The sequence below is a fragment of the Salmo salar genome, chromosome 04 (assembly GCF_965601325.2).
Source record: "Salmo salar chromosome 04, fSalSal1, whole genome shotgun sequence".
Lineage (NCBI taxonomy): Eukaryota > Metazoa > Chordata > Actinopteri > Salmoniformes > Salmonidae > Salmo > Salmo salar.
In genome coordinates, this window is record NC_138294.1 from 93,298,938 (window position 1) to 93,319,745 (window position 20,808).

A 20,808-nucleotide genomic window follows, 5' to 3' on the forward strand; every position below is an offset into this window, starting at 1 on the left:
CCTGGGAGTGCATTCTGACGAAGACAACAAAAGGTAATCAAACTTTTGTAATAGTAAATCTGATTTTGGTGAAGGCTAAACTTGCCGGGTGTCTAAATAGCTAGCCCGTGATGGCTGGGCTATGTACTTAGAATATTGCAAAATGTGCTTTCACCAAAAAGCTATTTTAAAATCGGACATATCGAGTGCATAGAGGAGTTCTGTATCTATAATTCTTAAAATAATTGTTATGTTTTTTGTGAACGTTTATCGTGAGTAATTTAGTAAATTCACCGGAGGTTTGCGGGGGGTATGCTAGTTCTGAACGTCACATGCTAATGTAAAAAGCTGTTTTTTTATATAAATATGAACTTGATTGAACAAAACATGCATGTATTGTATAACATAATGTCCTAGGGTTGTCATCTGATGAAGATCATCAAAGGTTAGTGCTGCATTTAGCTGTCTTCTGGGTTTTTGTGACATTATATGCTAGCTTGAAAAATGGGTGTCTGATTATTTCTGGCTGGGAACTCTGCTGACATAATCTAATGTTTTGCTTTCGCTGTAAAGCCTTTTTGAAATCGGACAGTGTGGTTAGATTAACCTGTTAGGGCTAGGGGGCAGCATTTGCACGTCTGGATAAAAAAAATGTACCCGATTTAATCTGGTTACTAATCCTACCCAGTAACTAGAATATGCATATACTTATTATATATGGATAGAAAACACTCTAAAGTTTCTAAAACTGTTTGAATGGTGTCTGTGAGTATAACAGAACTCATTTGGCAGGCAAAACCCTGAGACATTTTCTGACAGGAAGTGGATACCTGATGTGTTGTATTACCTTTAAACCTATCCCATTGAAAAACACAGGGGCTGAGGAATATTTTGGCACTTCCTATTGCTTCCACTAGATGTCACCAGCCTTTACAAAGTGTTTTGAGTCTTCTGGAGGGAGATCTGACCGAACAAGAGCCATGGAACGATGATGTCCCATTAGACACCTGGCGCGCGAGTTCATGTTGGGTACCCTCGTTCCAATACGTTATAAAAGAGTATGCATTCGTCCACCTTGAATATTATTCATGTTCTGGTTAAAAAAGGCCCTAATGATTTATGCTATACAACGTTTGACATGTTTGAACGAACGGAAATATATTTTTTCCCCTCGTTCATGACGAGAAGTCCGGCTGGCTTACATCATGTGCTAACAAGACGGAGATTTTTGGACATAAATGATGAGCTTTTTTGAACAAAACTACATTCGTTATGGACCTGTGATACCTGGAAGTGACATCTGATGAAGAGAATCAAAGGTAATGGATTATTTACATAGTATTTTCGATTTTAGATCTCCCCAACATGACGTCTAGTCTGTATCGCAACGCGTATTTTTCTGGGCGCAGTGCTCAGATTATTGCAAAGTGTGATTTCCCAGTAAGGTTATTTTTAAATCTGGCAAGTTGATTGCGTTCAAGAGATGTAAATCTATAATTCTTTAAATGACAATATAATATTTTACCAATGTTTTCTAATTTTAATTATTTAATTTGTGACGCTGACTTGACTGCCGGTTATTGGAGGGAAACGATTTCCTCAACATCAATGCCATAGTAAAACGCTGTTTTTGGATATAAATATGAACTTGATAGAACTAAAAATGCATGCATTGTCTAACATAATGTCCTAGGAGTGTCATCTGATGGAGATTGTAAAAGGTTAGTGCATCATTTTAGCTGGTTTTATGGTTTTGGTGACCCTGTCTTTGACTTGACAAAACATTACACACAACTCTTGTAAATGTACTGTCCTAACATACTCTAAATTTATGCTTTCGCCGTAAAACCTTTTTGAAATCGTAAAACGTGGTTAGATTAAAGAGATGTTTATCTTTCAAATGGTGTAAAATAGTTGTATGTTTGAAAAATTTGAATTTTGACATTTATTTGGATTCAAATTTGCCGCTCTTGAAATGCACCTGCTGTTGATGGAGTGCACCACGGGTGGCACGCTAGCGTCCCACCTAGCCCATAGAGGTTAACGAGAGTCTTGTCTTTAAAATGCTGTGAAATAGTCATATGTTTCAAAAATGGAAGTTTTCGGATTTTAGAGGAATTTGTATTTCGCGCCACGCCCATCATTGGATATTGGAGCAGGTGTTCCGCTAGCGGAACGTCTAGATGTAAGAGGTTAACGTACATTGATGCCTATAGAATGTTAAATTCATTGACGTCTATAGGATGTTAACATATATTGACGTCTATAGAATGTTAACTTACATTGACGTCTCTAGAATGTTAACGTAAATGGACGCCTATAGAATGTTAAATTCATTGACATCTATAGGATGTTGACGTGAATTGACGTCTATAGAATGTTAACGTACATTGACGTCTGGGGAATGTTAACGTACATTGATGTCTGTAGAATGTTAACGTACATTGACATCTATAGAATGTTAACGTACATTGATGTCTGTAGAATGTTAACGTACATTGACGTCTACAGAATGTTAACGTACATTGACGTCTGGGGAATGTTAACGTACATTGACGTCTATAGAATGTTAACGTACATTGATGTCTGTAGAATGTTAACGTACATTGACGTCTACAGAATGTTAACGTACATTGACGTCTACAGAATGTTAACGTACATTGACGTCTATAGAATGTTAACGTACATTGACGTCTATAGAATGTTAACGTACATTGACGTCTATATCTTATACTCTTAAAAGACGTCCATATATTGATACAGGTGCCGTATCTTAATTTGAGCCAGTTTGCTACAGCAGCAAAATAAAGGTGCAGGAACAGGAAATGTAAATAGTTATGTGGATAATAATTAACGAACATTTTGTGTAGGGCTTGACACATTTTTTTGTTAGGGTAAATCAAGTCTGAAATATTAAAGTGGAAATTACAAACGTTAGAAGCGTTTTTAAACCTCCAATACACCACCTTTGCACAGCAGGAAAATTCCTGGAGTAAGATCAAATTAAGAAACGCCATTTGTATACATTTGATATAAATAAATATAAATACATTGATATAAATAAAACACTATGGATTATTTCTTGAAGTACAACATCTGAAGGATTAAAGTCGCAAATCTTTACTGACCTTCTTCAAGCATCTTGTTGATGTCTCCTTCAGTGTCCAGCCTTCCATCTGAGGAACCACGGTGAGCAGTGATCAGGATAGAGAGGAAATCTTTATGTCTTCTACTGTAATCTAACTCAACCCAGCAGCAGGTCAAAGTTATATTAACATTCAACTATCCCTCAATGTGATGTCAGAGAGCTGTGATTCCCAAACTTTTGCTTGCTTCTTATTATTAAGCAAACCTTTCAAATGCTATTGTGACACACAAATTGACCAACCCAAGCCTAAGCCACGGCCTTGCTGTGTGCCAATATTCCAGATCAACCATTTTGGAAACATGGAAACTTACTCTCAATAACCCTGGTGACCTTTGTGATGGAAGGCACTCCTTCGATGACCCTGGTAACCTTGGTGATAGCGGGTTCGCCCTCGATGACCCTGGTAACCTTGGTGATAGCGGGTTCGCCCTCGATGACCCTGGTAACCTTGGTGATAGCGGGTTCGCCCTCGATGACCCTGGTAACCTTGGTGATAGCGGGTTCGCCCTCGATGACCCTGGTAACCTTGGTAATGCTTGGTTTTCCCTTGATTACCCTCTTCACCTTGTTGAAGGTAGGCTCACCCTCGACAACTCTTGTAACCTTGGTGATTGCGGGTTCGCCCTCGACGACTCTGGTAACCTTGGTGATTGCGGGTTCGCCCTCGATGACCCTGGTCACCTTGGTGATAGCGGGTTTGCCCTCGATGACCCTGGTCACCTTGGTGATAGCGGGTTCGTCCTCGATGACCCTGGTCACCTTGGTGATAGCAGGATCGTCCTGGATGACTCTGGTAACCTTGGTGATAGCGGGTTCGCCCTCGATGACCCTGGTAACCTTGGTGATAGGGGGTTCGCCCTCGATGACCCTGGTAACCTTGGTGACGGACGGTACTCCCTCGATGCGTCTTGTAACCTTGGTGAGGGTCGGCTCTCCTTTGATCACTCTGGTCACCTTGGTGATTTCAGGCACTGGAGAGGAAGAAAGATTGATTAAATCCTCAGCATCTGAAGGGTCTATAACCCCAGCAAAGATACATTGGAAATGTGACAAATGTACTGATTAAAAACCAAACATTTATCAATACAAAAGGTTGATAAAGAACGGTATGAGTGAGAACCCACTGCTACCCATGTGAAGAAGCCTTATATTTTCTCCCTTCCAAAACCCCACGAACCCCTGCATTGTTACTTAAAACCTGTTGGGGATAGGAGGCAGTATTTGCACGGCCGGATAAAAAACGTACCCAATTTAAACTGGCTAATACTCTTGCCCAGAAATGAGAATATGCATATAATTAGTAGATTTGGATAGAAAACACTCCAAAGTTTCTAAAGCTGTTTGAATGGTGTCTGTGAGTATAACAGAACTCATATGGCAGGCCAAAACCTGAGAAGATTCCATACAGGAAGTGCCCTGTCTGACAATTTGTTCTCCTTCTGTTGCATCTCTATCGAAAATACAGCATCTCTGCTGTAACGTGACATATTCTAAGGCTTCCATTGGCTCTCAGAAGGCGCCAGAAAGTGTAATGGGGTGTCTGCAGTCTCTGGGCGAAGTACAGCAGCTCTGTTTGTGAGTGGTCAGGCTGGGAACAGTGACATTGGAGATGCGCGTTCATGAGAATTCTCCATTTTTTTCTTTCAGCCTTTGAATGGATACAACGTCGCCCGGTTGGAATATTATCGCTATTTTACGAGAAAAATAGGATACAAATTGATTTTAAACAGCGTTTGACATGCTTCGAAGTACGGTAATGGAATATTCTGAATTTTCTTGTCACGAAATGCGCTCGCGCGTCACCCTTCGGATACTGACCTGAACGCACAAACAAAACGGAGCTATTTGAATATAACTATGGATTATTTGGAACCAAAACAACATTTGTTGTTGAAGTAGAAGCCCTGGGAGTGCATTCTGACGAAGAACAGCAAAGGTAATCCAATTTTTCTTATAGTAAATCTGAGTTTGGTGAGGGCCAAACTTGGTGGGTGTCAAATTAGCGAGCCGTGATGGCCGGGCTATGTACTCAGAATATTGCAAAATGTGCTTTCGCCGAAAAGCTATTTTAAAATCTGACACCGCGACTGCATAAAGGAGTTCTGTATCTATAATTCTTAAAATAATTGTTATGTATTTTGTGAACGTTATTCATGAGTAATTTAGTAAATTCACCGGAAGTTTGCGATGGGTATGCTAGTTCTGAACATCACATGCTAATGTAAAAAGCTGGTTTTTGATATAAATATGAACTTGATTGAACAAAACATGCATGTATTGTATAACATAATGTCCTAGGAGTGTCATCTGATGAAGATCATCAAAGGTTAGTGCTGCATTTAGCTGTGGTTTTGGTTTTTGTGACATATATGCTTGCTTTGAAAATGGCTGTGTGATTATTTTTGGCAGGGTACTCTCCTGACATAATCTAATGTTTTGCTTTCGCTGTAAAGCCTTTTTGAAATCGGACAATGTGGTTAGATTAACGAGAGTCTTGTCTTTAACCTGTTATGGCTAGGGGGCAGTATTTTCACGGCTGGATAAAAAACGTACCCGATTTAATCTGGTTACTACTCCTGCCCAGTAACTAGAATATGCATATAATTATTGGCTTTGGATAGAAAACACTCCAAAGTTTCTAAAACTGTTTGAATGGTGTCTGTGAGTATAACAGAACTCAAATGGCAGGTCAAAACCTGAGAGATTCCTTTACAGGAAGTGGCCTGTCTGACCATTTCTTGAACTTCTTTGCCATCTCTATATTTTACAAAGGATGTCTGCTCTAACGTGACACTTCCTACGTCTTCCATGGGCACTCAGAGCCCGGGAAAAACCAGAATGTCGTCATCCCAGCCCCAGGCTGAAACACATTATCGCCTTTCTCAAGTGGCCGATCAAGGGAGTGTGGGCTTAGGCGCGTGACCTGGCCGCCCCCGTCTTTGTGATTTTTCCTCTGTTTGCCGAAAAGGAGATTCCCGGTCGGAATATTATCGCTTTTTTACGAGATAAATTGCATAAAAATTGATTTTAAACAGCGGTTGACATGCTTCGAAGTACGGTCATGGAATATTTCGAATTTTTTTGTCACGAATTGCGCCATGCGCACGACCCTGATTTACCATTTCGGATAGTGTCTGGGACGCACGAACAAAACGCCGCTATTCGGATATAACGATGGATTATTTTGGACCAAACCAACATTTGTTATTGAAGTAGCAGTCCTGGGAGTGCATTCTGACGAAGACAACAAAAGGTAATCAAACTTTTATAATAGTAAATCTGATTTTGGTGAAGGCTAAACTTGCCGGGTGTCTAAATAGCTAGCCCGTGATGGCTGGGCTATGTACTTAGAATATTGCAAAATGTGCTTTCACCGAAAAGCTATTTTAAAATTGGACATATCGAGTGCATAGAGGAGTTCTGTATCTATAATTCTTAAAATAATTGTTATGCTTTTTGTGAACGTTTATCGTGAGTAATTTAGTAAATTGTTAGCAAATTCCCGGGAAGTTTGCGGGGGGTATGCTAGTTCTGAACGTCACATGCTAATGTAAAAAGCTGTTTTTTTTATATAAATATGAACTTGATTGAACAAAACATGCATGTATTGTATAACATAATGTCCTAGGTGTGTCATCTGATGAAGATCATCAAAGGTTAGTGCTGCATTTAGCTGTCTTCTGGGTTTTTGTGACATTATATGCTAGCTTGAAAAATGGGTGTCTGATTATTTCTGGCTTGGTACTCTGCTGACATAATCTAATGTTTTGCTTTTTTTGTAAAGCCTTTTTGAAATCGGACAGTGTGGTTAGATAAAGGAGAGTCTTGTCTTTAAAATGCTGTGAAATAGTCATATGTTTGAAAAATTGAAGTTTTTGTATTTTTGAGGAATTTGTAATTCGCGCTACGCCTATCATTGGATATTGGAGCAGGTGTTCCGCTAGCGGAACGTCTAGATGTAAGAGGTTAAAACGGTGTAAAATAGTCATATGTTTCAGAAATTGACGCAAACGTCCCACCTAGTCAAATACAGGCTCACGTTGGATTGGGCTCAGACCCAAAAGGACAGATACTGGCCTGGACTCTCCTTCTCTAGTAACGATACAGTGACAGCTCAATTACATCATCAACAAGAGACCAATTACTTCATCAACAAGAGACCAATTAGGCTACCTTATCAACAAGAGGTCAATATTCCACATGGGAGGGACAGAGGACAATATTCCACGTGGGACGGACAGAGGCCAATATTCCACATGGGACGGAGAGAGGTCGATATTCCACATGGAAGATAGAAAGGGACAGATGTCAACGTTCCACATGGAAGGTAAACTACTGGATCAGCCTCTGTCTCTCAGAACAACCGCTGTCCGACACTTGAGCCATTATGCCAAGAGATCTGAACCCCTTGACAAAATCGCCAGGTCGCTACAGTAACATACAAGGCTGCCGTAGGACTGACGTCCAACCCGCTGAATTTCAGAAATGGGACACTGCTAGAACTTCAAACATAAATAACTAAAGGAGTCAATGTATTTAGTTATATTATTATATTATATTATTATTAATGTTAAATGTTAAAATTATATTATTATTATATTATTATATTATTATTATATTATATTATTATATTATTATATTATTATATAATATTAGTATATTATTATTATATTATTATTATTATTATTATATTATTATATTATATTATTTTATTATTATTATTATTATTATTAAATTATTATATTATATTATTATATTATAATATTATATTATATTATATTGTTATATTATATTATTATTATATTATTGTTATATAATATTATATTGTTATATTATATTATTATTATATTATTATATTATTATTATATTATATTATTATATTATTATATTATTATATAATATTATTATATTATTATTATATTATTATTATATTATTATATTATTATATAATATTATTATATTATTATTATTATTATTATTATTATTATTATATTATATTATTATATTATATTATTTTATTATTATTATTATTATTATTAAATTATTATATTATATTATTATATTATAATATTATATTATATTGTTATATTATATTATTATTATATTATTGTTATATTATATTATATTGTTATATTATATTATTATTATTATATTATATTATATTGTTATATTATATTATATTGCTATATTATATTATTATATTATATTATATTATTAGTATTATATTATATTATATTATATTGTTATATTATATTATTAGTATTATATTATATTATATTGTTATATTATATTATATTGCTATATTATATTATTATATTATTATTATTATATTATTATATTATTTTATTATTATTATATTATATTATATTGTTATATTATATTATATTGTTATATTATATTATTATCATTATATTGTTATATTATAATATTATTATATTATATTATATTATTATATTATTATTATTATATTATTATATTATTTTATTATTATTATATTATATTATATTATATTGTTATATTATATTATTATCATTATATTATATTATTATATTATATTATTATATTATTATTATTATATTATATTATTATTATTATATTATATTATTATATTATTATTTTATATTATATTATATTGTTATATTATTATATTATATTATATTATATTATTATATTATTATATTGACTTAAACATCTGTTTACCTGATTCCACGTCGGATTCCGATTGGACGTGAGATGTCGTGGTGATTGTCCTCTCTGCAAAACAAACGAACACAAAGCTGGTATTACGTCAATGTTCAGAACAATCGACGACGACGATGATGAAGTCGGTAATGATGAACTTACTGATGAAGGTGAGGGGGATTTTGGAGTAGGAGAATCCAGAGACATACTAAAACACAACAACAACAAATGAGAGGTTGGAATAAGGTAAGACAGAAAACACACACACACACACACACACACACACACACACACACACACACACACACACACACACACACACACACACACACACACACACACACACACACACACACACACACACACACACACACACACACACAGCTGCGCTACCTTGATCTGGATGTAATTGATGAGTTTCTTCAGCAGCACCAGCAGGGACTCGCGACCCACAGGCAGGTCTGGAGATCACAGATACATGGTCACACACACACACACACACACACACACACACACACACACACACACACACACACACACACACGCATGCACGCATGCACGAGCACACACTCACGCATGCATGAGCACACACACACACACACACACACATGCATGCACGAGCACACACACACACGCACACACACACACACACGCGCACGAGCACACACACACACACGAGCACACACACACACACACAAGCACACACACATGCATGCACGAGCACACACACACACATGCATGAGCACACACACGCATGAGCACACACACACACACACACGCACACACACACACACACGCGCACGAGCACACACACACACACGAGCACACACACACACACACACACACACACACACACACACACACATGCATGCACGAGCACGAGCACACACACGCACGAGCCACACACACACACACACACGCACACACACAGGTAACTCACCCCCAGGGTAAAGGATGTTCTTCACCACGTGAATCACTCCGTTGGTGGCCATCAGATCAATGTCGGACACGTCCAGCGAGTTCACGTGGATGGACTTGTTCACCTGTCGTACAACACAGTCATAACGGTGTTATAACTAATGCTATAACTATAGGATTACCAATGATAGACATGATGGAGTTGTTCACCTGTTATAACAAGGCTCCTAAGAGTTATAAACAGTTATAACCATTGTTATTACTTTAACCAATAGTAATAGGATGTAGTACAGTATACATGGATAGAGTTGTTCACCAGTTATAACAAGGCTCCTAAGAGTTATAAACAGTTATAACCATTGTTATTACTTTAACCAATAGTAATAGGATGTAGTACAGTATACATGGATAGAGTTGTTCACCAGTTATAACAAGGCTCCTAAGAGTTATAAACAGTTATAACCATTGTTATTACTTTAACCAATAGTAATAGGATGTAGTACAGTATACATGGATAGAGTTGTTCACCAGTTATAACAAGGCTCCTAAGAGTTATAAACAGTTATAACCATTGTTATTACTTTAACCAATAGTAATAGGATGTAGTACAGTATACATGGATAGAGTTGTTCACCAGTTATAACAAGGGTCCTAAGTGTTATAAACAGGTATAACCATTGTTATTACTTTAACCAATAGTAATAGGATGTAGTACAGTATACATGGATAGAGTTGTTCACCTGTTATAACAAGGCTCCTAAGAGTTATAAACAGTTATAACCATTGTTATTACTTTAACCAATAGTAATAGGATGTAGTACAGTATACATGGATAGAGTTGTTCACCAGTTATAACAAGGCTCCTAAGAGTTATAAACAGTTATAACCATTGTTATTAATTTAACCAATAGTAATAGGATGTAGTACAGTATACATGGATAGAGTTGTTCACCAGTTATAACAAGGCTCCTAAGAGTTATAAACAGTTATAACCATTGTTATTACTTTAACCAATAGTAATAGGATGTAGTACAGTATACATGGATAGAGTTGTTCACCAGTTATAACAAGGCTCCTAAGAGTTATAAACAGTTATAACCATTGTTATGACTGTAACCAATAGTAATAGGATGTAGTACAGTATACATGGATAGAGTTGTTCACCAGTTATAACAAGGCTCCTAAGAGTTATAAACAGTTATAACCATTGTTATTACTTTAACCAATAGTAATAGGATGTAGTACAGTATACATGGATAGAGTTGTTCACCAGTTATAACAAGGGTCCTAAGTGTTATAAACAGGTATAACCATTGTTATGACTGTAACCAATAGTAATAGGATGGAGTACAGTATATGTGGATGGAGTTAGGTCCCTTGTTATGACAGGTGCACAAGTGTTATAAACAGTTATAAACATTGTTATTACTATAACCAATAGTGATAGGATGGAGTACAGTATAAGTGGATGGAGCACCTGGGAGAGCTAATAACATGTAATAATAATAATTGTTATTATTATAAATGTTATTCAGTTACATGAACTGTGTTTTAATTGAAATGTAAACATTAGCTATAGTTAATTAAAAACTTAAGATATTCAAATGAACTCCAAAACATGATCTACGCACCAACAGCGTTTTCCAGCCAACACAGAACTGTAGTTCCATTGGCTGTCTGTACCCCGACATGTCATCTCATTTACATAATTTACATTTACGTCATTTAGCAGACGCTCTTATCCAGAGCGACTTACAAATTGTTGCATTCACCTTATGATATCCAGTGGAACAACCACTTTACAATAGTGCATCTAAATCTTTTAAGGGGGGGGGGGGGGGTTAGAAGGATTACTTTATCCTATCCCAGGTATTCCTTAAAGAGGTGGGGTTTCAGGTGTCTCCGGAAGTTGGTGATTGACTCCGCTGTCCTGGCGTCGTGAGGGAGCTTGTTCCACCATTGGGTTGCCAGAGCAGTGAACAGTTTTGACTGGGCTGAGCGGGAACTGTGCTTCCGCAGAGGTAGGGGGGCCAGCAGGCCAGAGGTGGATGAACGCAGTGCCCTTGTTTGGGTGTAGGGCCTGATCAGAGCCTGAAGGTACGGAGGTGCCGTTCCCCATCTCCACTGGTCAAACTGCTTAGGGACCTAACATCTTAACTAACAGTGTGTAGGAAAACCATTACATTGATTAAGTTGTCATTGATCAAGTTTCACTTGGGAGATATAACAGCAACAATGATATATGATGATAACAGACAGCGCTTACAGATAATTACACTGTAGGACGATAACAGCAGTGGACACCCAGTCATAATGATTCCCTCTCTAATAACATCAGGACATTGTTGCGTAATCGTACTGAAGGGCAGCTGAAGAGTCAAGCGCAGGAGAGCAGAGATGTCAATGTATTCGTCTGTAATAATAGGCAAGTCCCAAAACGGTACAGGTACAATGTCCTTAAACGCCCGAGACCATGGAACACACAGGAGGAAAACAACGCTCCTACTATGGCAGTTCCAGATGGCGGTTCCAGATGGCAATTCCAGATGGCAATTCCAGATGGCAGTTCCAGATGGCAGTTCCAGATGGCGGTTCCAGATGGCAGTTCCAGATGGCAGTTCCAGATGGCGGTTCCAGATGGCGGTTCCAGATGGCGGTTCCAGATGGCGGTTCCAGATGGCGGTTCCAGATGGCGGTTCCAGATGGCGGTTCCAGATGGCGGTTCCAGATGGCGGTTCCAGATGGCAGTTCCAGATGGCAGTTCCAGATGGCAGTTCCAGATGGCGGTTCCAGATGGCGGTTCCAGATGGCAGTTCCAGATGGCGGTTCCAGATGGCAGTTCCAGATGGCAGTTCCAGATGGCAGTTCCAGATGGCAGTTCCAGATGGCGGTTCCAGATGACAGTTCCAGATGGCGGTTCCAGATGACAGTTCCAGATGGCGGTTCCAGATGGCAGTTCCAGATGGCGGTTCCAGATGGCGGTTCCAGATGGCAGTTCCAGATGGCGGTTCCAGATGGCAGTTCCAGATGGCGGTTCCAGATGGCGGTTCCAGATGGCAGTTCCAGATGGCGGTTCCAGATGGCGGTTCCAGATGGCAGTTCCAGATGGCGGTTCCAGATGGCAGTTCCAGATGGCGGTTCCAGATGGCGGTTCCAGATGGCGGTTCCAGATGGCAGTTCAGATGGCGTTCCAGATGGCGGTTCCAGATGGCGGTTCCAGATGGCGGTTCCAGATGGCGGTTCCAGATGGCGGTTCCAGATGGCGGTTCCAGATGGCAGTTCCAGATGGCGGTTCCAGATGGCAGTTCCAGATGGCGGTTCCAGATGGCAGTTCCAGATGGCGGTTCCAGATGGCGGTTCCAGATGGCGGTTCCAGATGGCGGTTCCAGATGGCGGTTCCAGATGGCCGTTCCAGATGGCGGTTCCAGATGGCGGTTCCAGATGGCGGTTCCAGATGGCAGTTCCAGATGGCGAGTTCCAGATGGCATGTCCCTCCCATTGTTGGAGGTTTTGGAACTTTAACTTTCTGTGCCCCCAGGGAAACTAATTTCCTGTAATTTAACTGTCGACTTGTGTCTCTGGGGACGGACATGTCCAGTGAGAGACAGAACAGTTTCTCTCCTATTCTGGGTCTCTCTCTCTCTCTCTCTCTAACCCTCGACTTAGAGTGTCTCTCTCTCTCTCTCTCTCTCTCTCTCTCTTTCTCTTTCTCTAACCCTCGACTTAGAGTGTCTCTCTCTCTCTCTCTCTCTCTCTCTCTCTCTCTCTCTAACCCTCGACTTAGAGTGTCTCTCTCTCTCTCTCTCTCTCTCTCTCTCTCTCTCTCTAACCCTCGACTTAGAGTGTCTCTCTCTCTCTCTCTCTCTCTCTCTCTCTCTCTCTAACCCTCGACTTAGAGTGTCTCTCTCTCTCTCTCTCTCTCTCTCTCTAACCCTCGACTTAGAGTGTCTCTCTCTCTCTCTCTCTCTCTCTCTCTTTCTCTTTCTCTAAACCTCGACTTAGAGTGTCTCTCTCTCTCTCTCTCTCTCTCTCTCTAACCCTCGACTTAGAGTGTCTCTCTCTCTCTCTCTCTCTCTCTCTCTCTCTCTCTCTCTAACCCTCGACTTAGAGTGTCTCTCTCTCTCTCTCTAACCCTTAATTTGAGCCACTATCTCTAACTCTGTGAACACGCACTCCCTATGAAGACACACACTCAAGCACACACACACACACACATTTTCACCTCAGGATATGTAAGGTCACTTCTTACTTCCTGTCTGTCTTCACGTCCCCATTTAGACAATAGCCAATAATCTCCTCCCATTACAGCTACCCCCCCCCCCCCCGTTCTGCCTCTGAACAAGACAGTTAACCCACTGTTCCCCGGTAGGCCGTCATTGAAAATAAGAATTTGTTCTTAACTGACTTGCCAAGTTAAATAAAGGTTAAAAAAAAGAAGGTAAAAGTAAAATAAACAAATTTAAAAAAAAATCTGTTCCTTCAGAGTCTGTATCTGTGGAGTTCAGCCAAAACGAATAGCATCTGGCTTTCTGACGATTACATGTCATCTCCTCTCTCTCCACTCCTCTTCCTATCACTCTTTCCAACGTTTCCTCATCTCTCTCACACGTTTCATTTACATTTACATTTTAGTCATTTAGCAGACGCTCTTATCCAGAGCGACTTACAGTATTGAATGCATACATTTCATACATTTTTTTTCTTTTTTTCTCTGTACTGGCCCCCCGTGGGAATCGAACCCACAACCCTGGCATTGCAAACACCATGCTCTACCAACTGAGCCACAGGGGGACATGGTTTCCTCATCTCTCTCACCCTTTCCCACGTTTCCTCATCTCTCTCACCCTTTCCCACGTTTCCTCATCTCTCTCACCCTTTCCCACGTTTCCTCTCTCTCACCCTTTCCCACGTTTCCTCTCTCTCACCCTTTCCCACGTTTCCTCTCTCTCACCCTTTCCCACGTTTCCTCACCTCTCTCACCCTTTCCCAGAGAGAGAGAGAGAGAGAGAGAGAGAGAGAGAGAGAGAGAGAGAGAGAGAGAGAGAGAGAGAGAGAGAGAGAGAGAGAGAGAGGAGAGAGAGAGAGAGAGAGAGAGAGAGAGAGAGAGAGAGAGAGAGAGAGAGAGAGAGAGAGAGAGAGAGAGAGAGAGAGAGAGAGAGAGAGAGAGGTGGAGAGTCCTGACCATTTGACCTAACATCTTATGGTAACTAGCTCTATGATCCTGAACAAACTGCTAGCCTAAGTCATTCATTATATGTGCAGTACATTTGGAAAGTATTCAGACCCCTTCCCTTTTTCTACACTTTGGTATGAAACAGCCTTATTTTCAAATAGATTAAACAAAAAAGAACCCTCAATCTACACACAATACCCCATAATGACAAAGAAAAACAGGTTTTTAGAAATGTATAAAAAAAAAATTAAAAAAAAAATACCTTATTAAGTATTCAGACCCTTTGCTATGAGACTGTAAATTGAACTCAGGTTCCTCCTGTTTCCATTGATCATCCTTGAGATGTTTCTACAACTTGATCGGAGTCCACCTGTGGTAAATTCAATTGATTTGACATGATTTGGAAAGGTACACACCTGTCTATATAAGGTGCCACAGTTGACAGTACATGTCAGAGCAAAAACCAAGCCATGAGGTCGAAGGAATTGTCCGTAGAGTTCCGAGACAGGATTGTGTCGAGGCACAGATCTGGGGAAGGGTACCAAAAAATGTCTGTAGCATTGAAGGTCCCCAAGAACACAGTGGCCTCCATCAGTCTTAAATGGAAGAAGTTTGGAACCACCAAGAACTGAACAATCGGGGGAGAAGGGCCTTGGTCAGGGAGGTGACCAAGAACCTAATGGCCACTCTGAGAAAGCTCCAGAGTTCCTCTGTGGAGATGGGAAAACTTTCCAGATAGACAACCATCTCTGCAGCACTCCACATATCAGGCCTTTACGGTAGAGTGGCCAGACGGAAGCCACTCCTCAGTAAAAGCCACATGACAGCCCGCTTGGAGTTTGCCAAAAGGCACCTAAAGGACTCCCAGACCATGAGAAACAAAATTCTCTGGTCTGATGAAACCAAGATTGAACTCTTTGGCCTGAATACCAAGCATCACATCTGGAGGAAACCTGGCACCATCCCTACGGTGAAGCATAGTGGTGGCAGCATCATGCTGTAGGGATGTTTTTAAATGGCAGGTACTGAGAGACTAGTCAGGATCAAGGGAAAGATGAACTGAGCAAAGTAAATTGAGATCCTTGATGAAAACCTGCTCCAGAGCACTCAGGACCTCAGACTGGGGTGAAGGTTCACCTTCCAACAGGACAACAACCCTTAGCACACAGCCAAGACAACGCAGGAGTGGCTTCGGGACAAGTCTCTGAGTGTCCTTGAGTGGCCCAGCCACAGCTCGGACTTGAACCCGATCGAACATCTCTGGATAAAACTGAAAATAGCTGTGCAGCGATGCTCCCCATCCAACGTGACGGAGCTTGAGAGGATCTGCAGAGAAGAATGTGAGAAACTCCCCAAATACAGGTGTGCCAAGATTTTGGCGTCATACCCAAGAACACTGAAAGCTGTAACAGCTGCCAAAGATGCTTCAACAAAATACTGAGTAAAAGGTCTGATTATTTATTTAAACGTGATATTTAATTTCTTTGTTTTTTAATACATTTTCAAACAATTCTATAAACCTTTTTTCACTTTGTCATTATGGGGTATTGTGTGTAGGTGGATGAGGGAAACAAACAGTTGAATCCATTTTAGAATAAGGCTGTACCGTAACAAAATGCGTAAAAAGTAAAGGGGTCTGAATACTTTCCGAATGCACTGTAAGAGTTCATGTAAGTCTTGTTACTGTAACCCTTGGCTTGTGGTAGTGAAGGGTGTTTCCCCAGGATAATGATGTAATTGCAGACAGTAATGAGAGGAAATGCTGCCTACTAAGTTTCCGTCTGCTCTGCCTCTGGGACTACCTCAGAGCAGTGTTGTGTTCGAGACCACATAAATCAAGTCCGAGTCAAGACCAAAACCAGGAGGGGGGTGGGGGTGAGAATGAGTCAAGACGGAGACAAGGGGTCCAAGACCGGGGAGGTGAGACTGAGTCAAGACGTAGACAAGGGGTCCAAGACCGCGTGGGGGGGGTGAGACTGAGTCAAGACAGAGACAAGGGGTCCAAGACCGGGAGGGTGAGACTGAGTCAAGAACGACACCAGAAGAATGCGAGTCCAATTTAAGACCATAATTGTAATTTTGTCAAATCAGCACCATAATAAAAGTTCTAAATTTCCAGTATCTCTGTGTTCATATTTCAGAACAACATACTGATTCTGTAGACATTCAGAATAGTGAGAAAACGCTGATGGAAAATAGATCCACTCTACAAATGATTACTAACCCAAACACAGCGGGGAACAATGGGCCTAAGGAGTTATAAAATAATGATTATAATAATAATGTTCATTATATTATTATTTTTAACGACGTTCTGATTTAATCTCTTCAGTTTTTTTGTTGGAATAGATAGTGTTAACGCTGAAGAGAAAAAATATCCAATCAGGATTTTTCTTTGCTGGTCTCTGGGGAGATAAATCTAGCTAGCTAAGTCAGCCATTGGCTAGGCTATCAGATAGTAAATAAAGGCATCGGCCATTCAACTATATTAGGGAAACATTTTGGAGTGACAGTGGAATCAAACGTTCACAGTTTGACTTAATGGGTAGGACCGACAGCTGTAGATTTCCCAAGGTCTAGCAACGCTAAGCTTTTGTTGTCAGCTAGATTGCAGTGGCTCCAACAGGTGTTATCAAAGTGGATGTTTTTGCTAATTTGTTAGCTTCTCCCTTTTCAAAAAACATCTTTCAACAAGAAGTTAAGTTTCAAATGGTCATCATCTGCTGAGTGGAACTGTGTGTGTTTTTTATTGCAGTGCGCTTGCTGTTGTCAGCCATCTCTTTGAAAATAACCTGTGTGTGAAACATTGGTACATTTAAAGTGGAAAACCTGTCAGCATTTTATCAACATTACATCTTATTCAAATCTGTTCATATATTGTACACCCCCAGCAAGAATACAACACTTTTTTTTTTTTTTTACATTTTCTGACAAGCGACCACTTAAATATGGTCATTTTCACAAATTCTTAGAACGTTTGGGAATTAGGTATAGTAAGGAATGTGAAAATTCTATAGGCAATAGAGTGGGAAAGCGGCCATTTTGGTCAAATTAATAGACACTGCAGTAAATAAAACGGAATAAAACATCTGTCTTGTCCAGGACAGGAGTCTACACAGACCGGTGAGCTATAGCCAATCAGAGCTACAGTAGGCCTTTATACAAACAAGACATTTGCCACACGGTCCTGCCATCATTCACTTTGAACTGGACTGTGTGTTTACAGGCAGTAGGGACCTGCCATCATTCACTTTGAACTGGACTGTGTGTTTACAGGCAGTAGGACCTGTTATCATTCACTATGAACTGGACTGTGTGTTTACAGGCAGTAGGACCTGTTATCATTCACTATGAACTGGACTGTGTGTTTACAGGCAGTAGGACCTGCCATCATTCACTATGAACTGGACTGTGTGTTTACAGTAGGACCTGCCATCATTCACTATGAACTGGACTGTGTGTTTACAGGCAGTAGGACCTGCCATCATTCACTATGAACTGGACTGTGTGTTTACAGGCAGTAGGACCTGCCATCATTCACTATGAACTGGACTGTGTGTTTACAGTAGGACCTGCCATCATTCACTATGAACTGGACTGTGTGTTTACAGGCAGTAGGGCCTGCCATCATTCACTATGAACTGGACTGTGTGTTTACAGTAGGACCTGCCATCATTCACTATGAACTGGACTGTGTGTTTACAGGCAGTAGGGCCTGCCATCATTCACTATGAACTGGACTGTGTGTTTACAGGAAGTAGCAACAATGTGACTTTAGATCATTAGAACACATTCACCAAAAGCCACAAAATCCACCTGAATGGATTTCTGCAAATATGTAAATACCACGGGAGTCCTCTTACATTCGGGAACCTTACTACAGCCCTATTGGTCAAACAACCAGGAAAAGGTAGGCTCTCTCTCCCTCAGTTATACACATCAACAAGATCAACAACTAATGCTAGCCAGAGCAAGATGAGCTAAAAATCTAACGAAGGAACATTAGATAAACCCACACAAACTTTTTTTCAGCTAGTTTGCCGTCACAATTTCACTGATAAACGATGGGGAATTGTAGCCTCTTCGTCCTTCTGCAGCTTGCCTACCAATTGGGTGCTTATCCCAACCAAGCACCCAAGCTAACTGGCTAAAGTCGGCTAGCTTTCTAGCTAGCTACTTCCAGACATCGAATGAGAGAACCTCACTAATGACCATTTTACTCGTTGTAACAGAACTGGTCAGGCTGTTTACGTGTTATCTAGAACGTTCTTGAATAACTATAACTTTTTTTTTTTATCTATGTTTACTGACACCAGGTCGTATTTAGCGGGTGTTGCGAGTTCGTAAATCCATCAGTTGTTCTGTGCTCTGGCACACTTCTGACGAAAGTGCTCTGAAATCAGAGTAGATAGAACAGAGGGAATTTGCGAACACAAGAGATAACTGGATAACAGTAGTTCAAGTTCTTGCTAGCTAACCAAATGACGCCTGCGTCTCTAGCTGCGTGTTGCCACCGGAAAAAAAACGACATGAGTGCAAACTGAGTGGAACCTGTCAGAATCGCAAACCTGCCACCAGTGGCGTGTATCCATGGATACCAAGGGAAGCCAGGCTTCTCCCCCCCCGAAAAATTATTTAAAAAAAATATATAATAATAATGTGTCTTCTCTCTGTTTCAGAATTTTCCTTCAATTCACAAGAGGCTGAATGTATCGCACCGGAGAAAGCCTCCGAGTGAGCGAAACAGCACCCCTCTGTCTCTCGACCTGTAGGCCATCTATCTGATGCTGTCTGGTCCAAATGAGTATCACCTCCCTTGACAACAAAGAAAAATAGTATAACAATTTGCAGATCGGCATTGAGCTAAACTGAGTGAGCTGAACTGTGAATGGTCCTGCCGCACCAAAGAAACGTTTCAAGGTGAAACCAGTTTGGATTTGACATCACTGGTATCAAATCCCTTTGAGAGCATATGTCATTGACAGAAAACTTTAATTGTTGCATCTCGTTGTGTCGTTGTACTCCGGTGGCTAGCTAACCTGCTAGTTAAAATTGTCCCTTTTCTAAATTAGCCATGGATGGAATTAACGATTTGGACTTGTGGTTTTACTTAATTCTCCGTACTGGCCAAGGATTATACAGTCAATTCTGATCCAAGCATTAATTCATACATTGTTGTGCCCCTGACCTGAGAGGATGGAAGTTCAATATGTAGCTAGATGTAGAAGGCTAAATGTTAACTAGCTAACATTGCTTTCTCCATCCATGAATGGAAGTTAGGCTAGTGTGCAAGCATTTTAGCCATGTAGCCTAGGACAACAAACAATTAAAGTGTGTACTGTATGAGAATGGTTTAGTGTACATACAGACAGCACTTGCAGGTTGTGTCCCTGGATGGTCTTGAGCAGGTTGGTGACCCCTCCCTCCAGTCCGCCGTTGATGAACACTCCGTTACTGAAGTGGTACAGGAGGATGGTCCGCAGAGCGTTCACGTCACCTAATGATAACATCACACAAGAAAAACAGGAGTTACACAAATATGTATCTCAACAGTGGCTCCCTCTACCACTTAGATCTCCTTTTATGAACTGAACTCAAACAACTGGACAGGTGCCATCACTGAACTCAAACAACTGGACAGGTGAAGCATTGAACTCAAACAACTGGATCGGTGCCATCACTGAACTCAAAGAACTGGACAGGTCAAGCACTAAACTCAAAGAACTGGACAGGTGGAGAGCACTAAACTCAAAGAACTGGACAGGTCAAGCACTAAACTCAAAGAACTGGACAGGTGGAAAGCACTAAACTCAAAGAACTGGACAGGTGGGGAGCAGTAGACTCAAAGAACTGGACAGGTGGGGAGCAGTAGACTCAAAGAACTGGACAGGTAAGAGCAGTAAACTCA

The 20,808-nt window shown here is 40.3% G+C and overlaps 1 protein-coding gene across 1 annotated transcript in view; it reads right to left on the minus strand.

The window, feature by feature from the left end:
- The window catches only part of LOC100380654 (periostin), a 74,439-nt gene that overhangs the window by 12,521 nt on the left and 41,110 nt on the right, over nucleotides 1-20,808 (minus strand). The window contains exons 13-19 of the mRNA XM_045717456.2: nucleotides 20,267-20,397; nucleotides 9,750-9,852; nucleotides 9,203-9,270; nucleotides 8,972-9,017; nucleotides 8,828-8,881; nucleotides 3,439-4,098; nucleotides 3,108-3,155 (exon numbers count right to left, since the gene is read on the minus strand). Of these exons, the coding sequence (XP_045573412.2) occupies nucleotides 3,108-3,155; nucleotides 3,439-4,098; nucleotides 8,828-8,881; nucleotides 8,972-9,017; nucleotides 9,203-9,270; nucleotides 9,750-9,852; nucleotides 20,267-20,397 (1,110 nt within the window). The remainder of the gene's footprint in view (nucleotides 1-3,107; nucleotides 3,156-3,438; nucleotides 4,099-8,827; nucleotides 8,882-8,971; nucleotides 9,018-9,202; nucleotides 9,271-9,749; nucleotides 9,853-20,266; nucleotides 20,398-20,808) is intronic.